Source organism: Prunus mume, linkage group LG7 (assembly GCF_029339155.1).
Source record: "Prunus mume cultivar Tortuosa linkage group LG7, ASM2933915v1, whole genome shotgun sequence".
In the NCBI taxonomy this organism is placed as follows: Eukaryota; Viridiplantae; Streptophyta; class Magnoliopsida; order Rosales; family Rosaceae; genus Prunus; species Prunus mume.
The window spans coordinates 7,717,797-7,730,867 of NC_142704.1; the positions used below are offsets into that span (position 1 = coordinate 7,717,797).

Here is a 13,071-nt window from a genome sequence, read left to right on the forward strand (position 1 = left end):
ATATTATAAAATAGAGTGTAAATGAATAAAATTGGAGTGAAATACTGCTTACACTTCTTTTTTAGTTATAAAATAGAGTGTAAATGAATAAAATTGGAGTGAAATTCCGCTCATAAAAAAAGAGCAGTTCAAACTTCAAATGGTAGTGTACACTTCTCAAGTTACCTCTGGACTCCAGTTGGTAAATCACATTGAGGTCTTAGAGCAAGTCCACCCTTGCTTCAAAACCGGGCAAAAGGCAGCCAGGGGGAAGGAAGCAGCTCAGTAGCGCAAGGGCCAGCAAGAGCTGGGTCCCACGAGCCCAAGCCCATGGGCAAATTCAGCCCAGCTGCTGCCAGGCAATCGATGCAATGCTGACGCCATAATGACGCAAGAACCCAAAAAAAAGAAGAAAAAAATAGAAAATAAATACCAAAATTCAAGAATTTTTTAAATAAATATCTAGGCATATTCTTTACTTCCCACACCAAAAACCTCATATCTCATATGAATAGTATTTGCTTTAGACTTACCCTAAACTTAGCTCTCATGGGTGGAACCACAAATCAAAGGCTGACACTATTCACGTGAATAGTGGCAGCCCTTTCTTGCCCTTGCCTTAGACTTGGCTCTTATGGGTGGAAGTGCTCTTAGGAAATAAATAAATTTCTGTTCTCATTCATTAGTATCCAATCAGCCTCAAAATTGTTCATACATTTAAGGCTTCGATGGTGTAGAAAATCAGTCTCTGGTTTTCCACCGAATTTTACAGCATTCTCCTCCGATGAGATTACAAAATCAGAGGTGTTGATCCACCTCATTCAAGTGTCAATACGCTACAACAACAGCTAAACTGACATATTAACAACAGAAAACGATATTCCAAAAACACTTTCAAGGAAAGAATCCTGACACCTACAACTAACTAGCATTCTCCTCCGATGAGATTACAAAATCAGAGGTGTTGATCCACCTCATTCAAGTGTCAATACGCTACAACAACAGCTAAACTGACATATTAACAACAGAAAACGATATTCCAAAAACACTTTCAAGGAAAGAATCCTGACACCTACAACTAACTAGCATTCTCCTCCGATGAGATTACAAAATCAGAGGTGTTGATCCACCTCATTCAAGTGTCAATACGCTACAACAACAGCTAAACTGACATATTAACAACAGAAAACGATATTCCAAAAACACTTTCAAGGAAAGAATCCTGACACCTACAACTAACTACTACTCCTCCAAACCAAGTCCACCAATCCGCTGCCGCCTCCTGTCAAAAACAGCTTTGAAGGATTCACGTTCTGCTCGAAGTTGGTCTTCGAATACGTTCTGCCTCTTTGATTCACCACTGCTATGGGTTACCGGGTTCTCTTCTTCGGGTAATGGATTGGACTTCTGCAGGTGTTGGAAGTAAAACACAATGAGATCATTTTGCTGGCCCTAAAAAGGAACAGATGTAACACACGGATGGTGCATACACATATGCTACAAGAACCATACTCTAAAACAAGAGGGAACCATCAATTAGCCAGGAAGAAAAGAAAGTACTTTAACAAACATGAAACTACATCCAACTAGTATGCGACTCTTGAACCCACATGGCATACATTAGTAATTTGATGATAATCTATGTAGCCTCTACTGATAGCACAACAATGATAGTGAGGTAACAAACCAAGTTGTATCCAGAACCCGGTCCAATCACCAAAGACAAGACATTCGCCTTCTTTGCCGCTGCTATCGAAAACCCCGTATTGCCAACCTGGAGGAAGGAAGACCAAGGTTGGAACTACTAAGAAATAAAAGTACAAAACAGGGTTTAAATAAAAAGGCATTTAAGTTGTAACAAAACCAAAATCCAAAAGTAATCTTTCATGAGAACTGGTTGCACATTTTAAGAAAAAAGCCTACCAAATCAAAGGCCAGCCACCACCGATGCATAAAAAGCAAACTGAACCTTAGTTCTTTGGTCATTGAAGTGAAAAACCTTGCGCAAAAATGCCACTATAACCGAGATATCTGTTAAATAACTCGCCTTCTAGATCTTGTTCTTTGATGTAACCAACGGCAATAGACTAAACTAGCAAATATTAAAACATTTAGAAACACACAAGAATTATACTGGTTCGGCAGAACTTTTGCCTACGTCCAGTTGTGATTTCTCTAGGTAGAGAAATCACCGCTCCTTTGATTAATAATAGAGATTACAGAACTTTTGCAACCCTAGAACTAATCTCAAAACTCTTGGCTGTCTCTGGCTGTTTTTCCTCTCTCAAAATAAGCCTTGCCACACCCTATTTATAGATATAGAGTTGGCTTACATGTCCCAAGGCTGATTGGATTCCTATTCCTAAGTGGATTAGGAAATTACACTTATCCAAATCCTAATAGACTTCTAGAAATCCAAACCTAAATTGAATAAGGAAAACTGAAATTCTTTCCTAATCCCTCTAGGACAAGAATTGGTATACCTCTAATTTTCCTAAAACAATCCTAAACCAACTAGGACATATTTGACAAGCCAAAATCCTAACAATATATTTCTTCTAAAGGATAGCCTAGGAGCCAATTCTATCACAGAAAGTAACTATACAAGCGACAAGTGGCAGCCTATAGTTTAAAATTCACCATTACTATTCCATGCCATCAACAGAATAAGAGACAACTTATTTCAACTAAGCATTTACATCACCAAATGATTGGGTGAGATTACACGTACCTGGTCACTCCAGCATACAGATTTTCCTCCCTTGCGATAAGCTTGAATAAGTCCAGAGAGAGTATTAAAGTTACCCTTCACACCACCAGTTTTTTCAGTATCATCTTCATCTAATATTTCTGACCATTTACTCCTGCCTAGTTCTTTCACTTCCACAGTTGGTTGGTCTTCTTCAGCATCCAAGCTCTTCGCACCCTTGGAAGAGCCTAAAGCTTAAGATTTACAAAACGTTATCAACTCAGGTTGCCTCAGCCATAATTACTAAAATTGAAAAAAAATAAAAAGCCAAAATTACCATTATGAGCATCATCTTCAGCAGGAGGTGCTATGATCTTCTCAGGCTTTCTTTCTTGCAATCCCAATAGACTATCATTATCTGCATCTTCAGTATCCATGTCCACCTGATAGATATCATATGAAATATGGATTGATACCTAACACCACATTACACTTCTTGTTCGAAATAAAAGAAAAGAGAGTCAGATGTGATTCAACTTGCCTCTTGAATGTCACTTCCCTTCAGGTCATCTCCATGGAATAATGACTGTCAAACCAGCAATACACAGCGTCAAAACAAATCCCAGAAGCAAATGCAAGTGAAGATAAAATACTAGGTTTTGTAGAGAAGTGGTACCCCCTGCCCCACTCCCCCCAGCTTTGAATCCTTATGGAGTAGTATTTGGAACCCCAAAAAGGTAAGGAGAGGTGTAGCAGAACAAGAGGGTCATCCGCTATTGTGTAGCCTGCTAATGGACCCAAAAGAAAATATTTTCTTTTACATTCACAACTTAATGGCCATCCTAACTTTCTGGCCCAAAAAATTTATGGGCAATCTCTTGAAAGCATAATTTTTATTTTTATTTTCTTTCCTCCACCCCCTAAATGATCAAGGTAAGAGCACTAACTGGACTCCACAGTCAACTGCTTATACCTACAACTGATGTTTGCTTTGAGCTCCTCCATCCTAACCCAAACCAAAAACTAAAGTTAAATGACAACAAACCTTGGCATCCAATTGCAAGTATATGGATGGAGCTTCCTCCCATAGTCCGGCCATCTTCTGTATGTCATCTTGGGTAAAGCCGTGCACATTCCTAGCTGCGCAGCCCTGACATGCCAAGAAATTTCAAACAAAAACTTCAAAAAGAGAAAAAGAAAAAAGAAAAAAGAAACCTTTTCCCACTTAATGTCTAATGTAGGCTTCCTTCCAAGAAAGAGAATTATCAAATTACAGTTATAACAACACACATAGATAATACTCACCGCAGGATCCTTATATGATGCCTCTAGTATATAAACTTCATATCCTGAACTCTGTGAAGAAAACAAGGAACAATTAGTGAAGTGAACAAATAAACGATGAATCCACAAGTCTATTATATGATCATCAACCACCATTTTTTTTTTCCTTTTGGCCATAAGTCAATCACATTGGATATTGAAAACCTAACCATCATACATTTCCATAAAAACATCAGAGTAATATTGCAATACTAGTAGTAAAGAGAGGAAAACTGATTCCAGATGGAGAAATTAAATGAAATTTCGTGCATGGTGCCTGCATTGATCAGCTTCCTTATGCAGGCAGAGAACTCACACAAAAGCACCACAAAATTTGATAAATTGGACCAACAAATGAAAATGGAACTGCCTAAACTTAAACCCCACCTTGTAACCTAGGAAGTGGGTAAGCTACATAGAAAAACCCAACTCTGGAAATCCAAGCTACACCCATATGTAGTTAGCTTCAAGACTAAACAAAGTCCCTCTTGCAATGTCTTATCTTAAGACCATAAGAACTATAATTTCATTGATCATAGTCAATTAGATTATAGAGCCCAGAACAAGATAGGTTCCAGAACTGGTGCTTGTTAGATAGACCATCAAATTACCACGTCCGCCTACTAAAATTTTGTTTAAACTAATAAACAAAATAATAATTAGCAACATACAATATATGCAGGAAGATCAATGATAGAAAACTACATTCAAATTTAATATAACTTCTTCTTTGATATGATCCAGCCTACAAGTCCTGATCAAATTTAACCAACAATTTGGAATAATGAACCTTGCATAATATGCATAAGATTACAGCCACTGCGTATTTTTAACTACATTACCGCATTGCTAATCTAGGATAGTGACACATTAGCAAATTTTTCACTAGCCCTTTAGATAAAGTGCCTGAGCTACAATGGATCAGGTCTACAAAACATGATGCCAACCCCCAGTTTCTCATGAAAATGGTGAGTGCATTTCAAAAATAGAGTCGACACTTCAGAACACATGGCAGAGGTTGTGAGAAAGAGAGAAATGAGGATATACCTTTGCAATTGCCCAAAACTGAGCAAAATCAGCTACCCGCAGATTGCGGTCATCCACTAAGACGAAGCACACATACCACCGACAAAAGGGTCAATTTCCGAACAAAACTGCATCTGTAGTTAGTGAAAATGAAGGCAGTGGATGGGCACTGCATCACCACTTAATCTATAATTAACTAGATCATTTTTCTTATTAAATGTACTGGCAAGCCAGTCTCGCTAGAATAACCTTTAACCAGTTTATCTTCTTAACTCCTCAGGAGAAGAAAATCTTTTAAAATAATAGAGGACACGTTTGGAATCCTATCTAAACGACAATACAGGCAGGTCATTTATGCACCCATGTTTAGAGGAGACGTGTCTCAGAGCTGGTGCTTACCACCGGCTCAGAGTGCACTACTTGAATCAAAGTACACACTGCCTAAACATCATTGGACCAAAAAAGCTGTCACCAAATTGTACACGAAATTTGCAAGTAATTCCATCTGGAAAATCTTTGAAATTCCCAAGCCATTATAAATGGCTGCAAAAAAAAAGGGGAAACGTAGGGATATAAAGTTCGCTGTTTTCAGTCATTTGTGAATATCAAAATTGGAAGTCATACCAATTATGAAGGTGAAAACACCCTCCTCAAGGGTCTTCTTAAATGCCTTCAGCATACTCAACCGATAAGCCTGCGGGGAAGACATGATAGCGTTACAGTTCGATAGAAACTTATATGAATAAAAATAAAAATAAATCATAAATCATACCAGACTTGCCAAATCATAACGGGCTTAGAAAAAACTAGAGGAAAATAATAAACAGGGTAATTTAGAGCCTATATATAAAAACCACAACCCAACCCCACCTCTCAACCAAAAGAAGTTCCACCAAATATTTCCCTTTTCACTTTCATAACTTGAAATTAGTGCCTAAAATTACCAAAGCCAACCAACAAATTTTATTCTGGAACTCAAGCAGGAAAGGCTGATGAAATCAAACTCTATACAAATGCAGCCTATTTATTCAACAGTGCTGAATAAAAAGTCCCACGGCTAATATTGCCTGATGCGACAGAATCAACATAAACCTCCCTCCAAAGATAACATAATCATAGAACAAAAAATTCCAAGAAATTAAAACATGAAAGACATATCAAACCAAATTTCTAAAAAGTTTCGGATACTTTGAATTGCATTACCTCCTCCATTTCAGGTTCATAACAATACTCCATCACCTTCTTCAATACTCGCTTCTTGCCTCTGGCTGAACTTGAAGATTTTGAAACATCACTTTCCTCAACCTTTAGGACAAAAGATAACACTTAGTTAAAATTCTCTCAAGTACTCAAAGAACACTAATGACGACCCCAAGAGAGAGTAAGAGGAGGCAGAGAAATAGAGGCATGAAAAAGATTCTACATGAATTAATCAGGACAATATTGTAAATGAAGGAAAAAAAAGAAGAAACAACAAACCTTTTCCACTTCTGTCATAAAATAATCATCCATAGAATGAATTCGTGGAGCATCACCACCATTTTCAACCTCTAGGTCGCGCAACATCTTTGCTAAGTAGCTCTTTCCACTACCTGATATTAAATGCATCAGATGATTTCCAGAATATGGCCAAAGGTCAAAAACACAGAAAGCAAGTGAGATGGCAAGAGAGCTTCTATAGTTTTCCGCAGTCACGTCATCATGCTCACAAAACATATTATACATACAAACTTTGGTACCTGGAAGCCCTCGTAGGATTATCACAAAATGATCAGGACGAGTGAGTCTATGTGGCTGCTTAAATAAGTGGGAAGCATCAATTACTTTTGGCTTATCCAAAGATGACTGCTTCCGTGGAAATGGATGTCCCTCTCCATACTGCCTTGATGATATTTGATGGGAAACATGAGATTCCTTGGGAATTACGAAAGAAAAAATGGTTTTCATCAGAAGGCTAGAAGCCCAAAAGAAAATCGCAACCCAAACAACAGTTCAAGATAAAGCATAAAAGCATATGAGGAACCAACTATACCTCCATGGCAAAACCAGTAGAAGCATGTGAAAATGGCTTATTATGGAAATAAGGCTGCGCCAGGGAACGGGCTTCATGAATTGGTGGATAGGCTGAAGGCATCATTGATGAGGAACTAAAGGAAACAGGAAACAATGAAGAAGACGATTTTGATGGCGGGTCCATTGGTAGAGGAGGTGGTGGAGAAGTGGGAAGAGGAGGCTGCCCACTGAATGGCCGAGCAGCTGGCATATGACCTGCATTGTTAGAAACCAAGCCAGGGGAAGGAAAGTAGCCTCCATGTTCGTTCGTATTTGGAGTGCCATGTTGATGCCTCACAGAATGTCTCTGCATTCCATAGGGTTGTGGTGGCTGATTGTTATGGTCATAGTATGGTGCACTCGTCCCAGTATGTGCTTGCCAACTATTCACATGGGAATGTTGTGCTTCATTCACAGGCCTAGAATCTTTACTTTGAAACTGTTGAGGATTGTGGCTATGGTAATTTTCATTACCAACTTCAGAATGATTAAACTCTTCAGTTTGAGAATGGGGGAAACTCCTATTAACACCAGGTTTACTATAATCCCCTTCAAAAACTTTACTTTCTTCAGCATACCTATTCGTATCGCCATTCGGAACGGTACGACTACCGGAAACTGAATTCACCCCACCGTGATCACGAATTAGCTTCAATCTTCTCTCATCCTCTGGCGTAAGACTCGCATTTTTCGGGTTAAACTCGCTCTTTAAACCCAAAACATCGACTCTCGGCCTCTTAAAGTTCCTATCACCATCACCAACGTACGCATTGCCGCCATATTCATATGGTGGCGGTGGCGGTGGCGGTGGCGCCAAGCCATCTCTATACGGAAATTTGCCACAGGTGTCTGCTTCAAAATTAGGGTTTCTCTGCCACGGCCTCGGATTTTCAAACCCATTAGTGGGGTTACCCATTAATGGGCTCTGAGTACCCACGGGTCCTATATACGGGTCAAAACCAGGTCTTTGGAAAGAGTGACCTGAATCGAAAGGGAAGATAGGGTTTTGATTGAAGGGTGGATGTGGAGGGCAAAAGGGGAAGTGAGAAATAGAGCAAACAGGGCAGAGGGAATCTGGGATTGGCGGTCTAGGACGCCATTGTTGGTGTTGAGGGTCCATGAACTCCGATTTGAGGTCAGAAACTCTAGCTCAGCTGAAAAAAAAAATTAAAAATTGAGATTTAGAATCTATAGAATTTAGGTCTGTTAGAGTTTCGAACCACTCAATTAAGAAGAGAAGAGGAAGATGAGTCTGCCGCAGAAAGCATGGTCCTTTAATGAATATTCAAGAAAAAAAATAAGCTGAAATTGTTTCGGACTTGCAGTTGGATCGTTGGAGGGGAGAAAGGTAAAGCGGTAAAATATTTCGGTGCACGTGCGAAGATGTGGCATTTTGTCATGAACCGCCATACACGTGGCAGTGTATTAATGGACCAATGGAAAAGTATTTGCATCAACCAATAAAAAATGTATACAAAATATGCTTTAACAAAATTCATCAATGGTTTATCAACTATATAGATCGTGTGCGTTCAATTCTATCTATTCAGATTTCAAACAATGATGCTGATATACATATGTGAAAGTGTCAACTTTTGTAAAGCAATAATTTTTCTAAGAACACATAGTAAAGATTTGAATAGAAAGAAGATGAGAAAATGGAGTAAAATTCAGAGTGTGTTTCTTCTCGTAAGAATATATATATTTGTTCCTATTTTTGACATTGAAAATGATATCAACTAAATGCATGTTTGTGGATAACATCAATTTATGTATTAAGTTTTTCTTGCCAAACTTTTCGAAATTATTTCCTTATTGAATTATGTCACTAATACGGATCAGATCTTGGTATATGTATAATGAATAATGTATGTATGTCTCAGTATATATATGAGTATATATAGTTTACTAGTTAGCAAAATGTGGTAACAAATCTCAGCCGTTGGACGAATTGAAAATAATCCAATGGTGACATTTGCCAGAGAGTAACAATAACAAAGGTTGTTAATATGGAAACACTCAAGCTTCAAGGATAACTGCTCTCTCTCTCTCTCTCTCTCTCTCTCTCTCTCTCTCTCTCTCTCTCTCCATATGTTGAATATATGTGAATGAATCAGCTGGGGTGAGAGTCTCCATGCGAATTCACTTGAATTGAATGTCCGATAGCTTTTTTTTCTTCCTAAGCTCATTGTCAACCTGGCTTCCATGATTTCAATACTTCATATTTCATTTAGTCCACATCTCCCATATGATTTGGTTGAACATATCTTGACTAGGTAAGCAAGGGATTTGATTAGTCAAATAATCATGGAAGTAAGACAGTTCAACACTGTTAAGACTCGTGTTTTTGGTTGGATAAAGGACCTCCTCGGCTTCTTGATGGCTTAGGGAGGATTGGCTTCAAGTTGTTTGATTTATTTGTAGTATGTTTGACTCTTCTGTTTAGTAAATAGCATGCGGTGTTTTTTATTTCTTTTTTTCTTTGTTATTTCGAAATGATATATGAAAGATATTTCCAAATGATTCTTTATATTTTTTATTATAAAATAAATCAAGTTAATTGAAACCAAATTTAATTTGATTGGAAAAATATAGTTCCTTATCCTATAATAAACCTCTCAAACGTTAAAAAAAAAAAACTAAAATTGGAGTTATCCTAAGTCAATTATTTACTTCTCGAACAAGAAAACTTATTGAGGGGATTGGAAAAAAAACATTTTGAGCCCATACAAAAAGGGTTTATCAGGATTCAAGATAATCTCTAGGAATGTATAACAAAAGCACCATCAAAGAGATGACCTTCCAATCTATGAATAGTTCAGAATCACCTTCAAGTTGAATAATTTATACCAGACTGATGGCGTGCACCAAAAATGTTGAATAATTTATACCAGACCGATGGCGCGCACCAAAAATGTCTCATCCCCTTCACCGACTATGTTTACAAGAACCTCCCCAAAAATATGAGTTATGGCATGTGGAACTCCCAGACAGATGGCGTGCACCATGCCAATAACAATGGGGAGCATGGTGTTCGTCTTGTAAAAAGAATATTTTTCGACAAGCACACGAAATATGTTTTCGATAAGAGCTGGCTGTTCATTCTCGGGGACAAGCAAATTATAAAGCAAAAACAAAAACGAACAAAACGTTTAACAATCTTGACATCATGGCAAGCGAATAACTTCATGGTCATCAAAGCCCTCCTTGCAAATAACACACGACTTACATCTTATCTTTAGGGGCGTAAATTGTTTTGGGGTGGGAGGGGGGGGGGAGAAGGACATTATACTACAAAAAGCTACACAACAATCAAATTATTAAACAAACATAAAAGATGGATATATTGTAGTATATGAGTGAATTGCAGCAAAGAATAAAAGAAGTTGCAATGCCGCGCGCAGTTGGATTGGATTGTCCTTGTTCTTTTCGTTCCACCGTGGAACAGGTTAGCTCCACTTTGTTCTATCAGTCGACCACAGTGAGAGTTTGATACTGTTTGTCACTGATGACTGCTTCCATGAGATGATGCAGGTCCAATTCTCCACCATTGTCCATGAAGGACTTGTACAAATGAGTGGAGAAGCCACTCAACAGCGTGAAACCTGGATGTCATCTACAAATCCAGGTAGGCTCCCCACAGTGCAAGAGATTCCAAAACAGAATGTGTGGCACCGCATCATCCCCGTACCCTTTGTCCTCATACTTGCTTTGTATTGCCTCAAACAAGCTCCGTAGTAACTCATACTCATACTCAAAAGAGCGGCTAAATAGTGGTGGTAGATCAGCGAACACAATCACCTTCTTGATCATCTGCTCTGCCTTCAAATTCTCATCCACACCTATTTCCACAATCAAATCAAACATCTTCTCCAGCTGCCTGGTGTTGGAAGCCACGTTTAATATATGCCTATAACATCCTTCATCGGACTTCAAGTATCTGCTCGTGAATTTGAACTTGGACTTAAGATCATGTCCTTGTATCAGGTCTAGCTGACATTTTCCATCACTAGTGTATTTTATCATCTTTCCTTTCCATGGCTCTTCATTCACTTCAGACACCAGAATTTCCAACCCCATCGCAAAACGCTCGGGTAATTGGCCCACCACCAACCAATTTTTGAATTTGCCCAAACCGTCCCCCTCCTGGATTTGCTGTTGCTTTATGTCCTCCACCATTGCCTTCCAATGAAGCTCCGCCACTTCCCCGACATCCTTATCTTGTGCATATCTTATGATCTCATTCTCTCGCTCTTTGTCTCTCGCTTGCCTTTCAATTTCTCAAACGCTTTTGTCATTTATGTTTGGATTGTGTTTGTATTTTTGTAAGCCATAAAGCATAAGTTTAACTCTTTTGGTTTGTAAGTCATAATGCATGAGTTTTAACCATTTGGATTTGATGAATATGTTGATGGATAAATATTGATTTGGTTGATTTAGATATTGAATATGTTGATGGATATTGAATATGTTAATTAGGATTTGGATATTGAATATGTTGATGGATATTGAATATTGAATATGTTGATGGATATTGAATATGTTGAATATTTGAATTTGTAACTTAGGCATAACTTATTTTTATGCTGAATATTGAATTAGTTCATTTTTTAGTTGTATCATTTTGGTACCGAAATGGTATTGATATCGTACCGATACCGATTTGGCACGGTACAGTATGGTACCAATTTTGGCAAACTATAATACCGTCTGTACCATACCGATTCAAATTTCCGGTATTGGTAGCGGTACGGGCTCAATACCGTACTCATACCGTACCGTGCCCACCCCTAATATATATAGATGCACCAATCTTCAATAATTGAGAAGCAATAAACTTTTTTTTTTAAGTCACAAACCACCACTGTTTTAATTAGTTTTAAACACTAAACAAACTGTTATAATTCTTTTTTTAAAAACATGTTCGGACAGATGTCTACTATATCGCGTCCGAAGTTGGGAGCAGTTGGATAAGTTTAGCCTTCTCAGATTCATGTCCGAAGCGAAGCCTGTTCAAAGGACATTGTTGTATCAGTCATATGAATTCTGTCCGATAAGGGCCTTAGAGTGTCTGAATGAGTTTGCTGCCTTCTTGAAAGATGTTCGTACAGATGTCTACTACATCGTATCCGAATATGGAAGCAATGGGATAAGTATTGCATCCTCAAACGGACAAGCATTGAAGCTGCTTCAGGCTGCAGTCCAGTGACTGTCAGTCAGAGGGAATTCTGTCCGATAGGCCTCTTCCACTACTCGAATGAGGTTCACTTCTTAATAAGAGTTGTTCCTCCCAATGTCTACTACAATCGTATCCGAATTTGGAAGCAATTGGATAAGTATTGAATCCTCAGACGGACAAACATTGAAGCTGGTTCAGGCTGCAGTCCAGTGACTGTCAGTCAGAGGGAATTCTGTCCGATAGACCTCTTCCACTGCTCGAATGAGGTTCACTTCTTCATAAGAGTTGTTCCTCCCAATGTCTACTACGTCGTGTCCGAAGTTGGAAGCAATTGGATAAGTATTGAATCCTCAGACGGACAAACATTGAAGCTGGTTCAGGTTGCAGTCCTGTGACCGTGAGTCAAGATGGATTATGTCCAGAGGCAATCTTCCACTTCTCAAATGAGGCGAGCTTTCAAGCAAAACAATGTAATTCTTTTCCCAATCGCAAAGCACACAGTTGAGAGATTGAAATGCAAATTATAGATCTAATGAATAATGTTTCAAGCAATTATTGTCGAAAAGAGTTCTGATTTCCACTACTTATGTGATTATTACTACATGACATGATGTACAAATGAAGGAAAGTATCTGTCCGCAGCTCTGAAAACTTGGTTGGTTTTTTTATTATTTATTGACCAATAATCTCCACAAGAACAAAGGCCGTGTTTGAAATGATGGAAGCGCTTATTGTCTCTCACTACTCTCTCTCTTTCAACAACCTTGGATATCAACTTAGCAGCATTGTGACAATCTACTCTCAAAGTCGCACCTTTACTCAT

At 38.4% G+C, this 13,071-nt stretch overlaps 1 protein-coding gene across 2 annotated transcripts; it reads right to left on the reverse strand.

The window, feature by feature from the left end:
- Positions 1-997: 997 nt before the first annotated feature.
- Positions 998-8,390, reverse strand: LOC103338442 (P-loop containing nucleoside triphosphate hydrolases superfamily protein). Of its 2 annotated transcripts, none has more exons than XM_089041536.1 (13): positions 7,050-8,390; positions 6,757-6,931; positions 6,497-6,609; positions 6,221-6,322; positions 5,642-5,711; positions 5,039-5,094; positions 3,974-4,024; positions 3,714-3,818; positions 3,210-3,254; positions 3,006-3,111; positions 2,711-2,916; positions 1,667-1,753; positions 998-1,386 (listed from the first exon to the last, which is right to left on the reverse strand). In XM_089041536.1, the coding sequence occupies exons 1-13, from the start codon at positions 8,187-8,189 to the stop codon at positions 1,222-1,224; spliced, it is 2,421 nt and encodes an 806-aa protein (XP_088897662.1). In that variant the 5' UTR covers positions 8,190-8,390; the 3' UTR covers positions 998-1,221. The 2 variants fall into 2 exon arrangements, with proteins under 2 accessions (XP_088897662.1, XP_088897661.1); XM_089041535.1 differs by having other exon boundaries at positions 2,711-2,922.
- Positions 8,391-13,071: the final 4,681 nt, after the last annotated feature.

What these genes read in the sequence shown, in the direction of transcription:
- LOC103338442 (XM_089041535.1), bottom strand. Translation starts at nt 8,189, where the DNA reads ATGGACCCTCAACACCAACAATGGCGTCCTAGACCGCCAATCCCAGAT. An exon ending in TTATGACAGAAGTGGAAAAG is followed by an intron (nt 6,323 to 6,496) that starts GTTTGTTGTTTC and finishes TTTGTCCTAAAG; the next exon opens with GTTGAGGAAAGTGATGTTTC. An exon ending in ACTTGCAATTGGATGCCAAG is followed by an intron (nt 3,255 to 3,713) that starts GTTTGTTGTCAT and finishes CTGGTTTGACAG; the next exon opens with TCATTATTCCATGGAGATGA.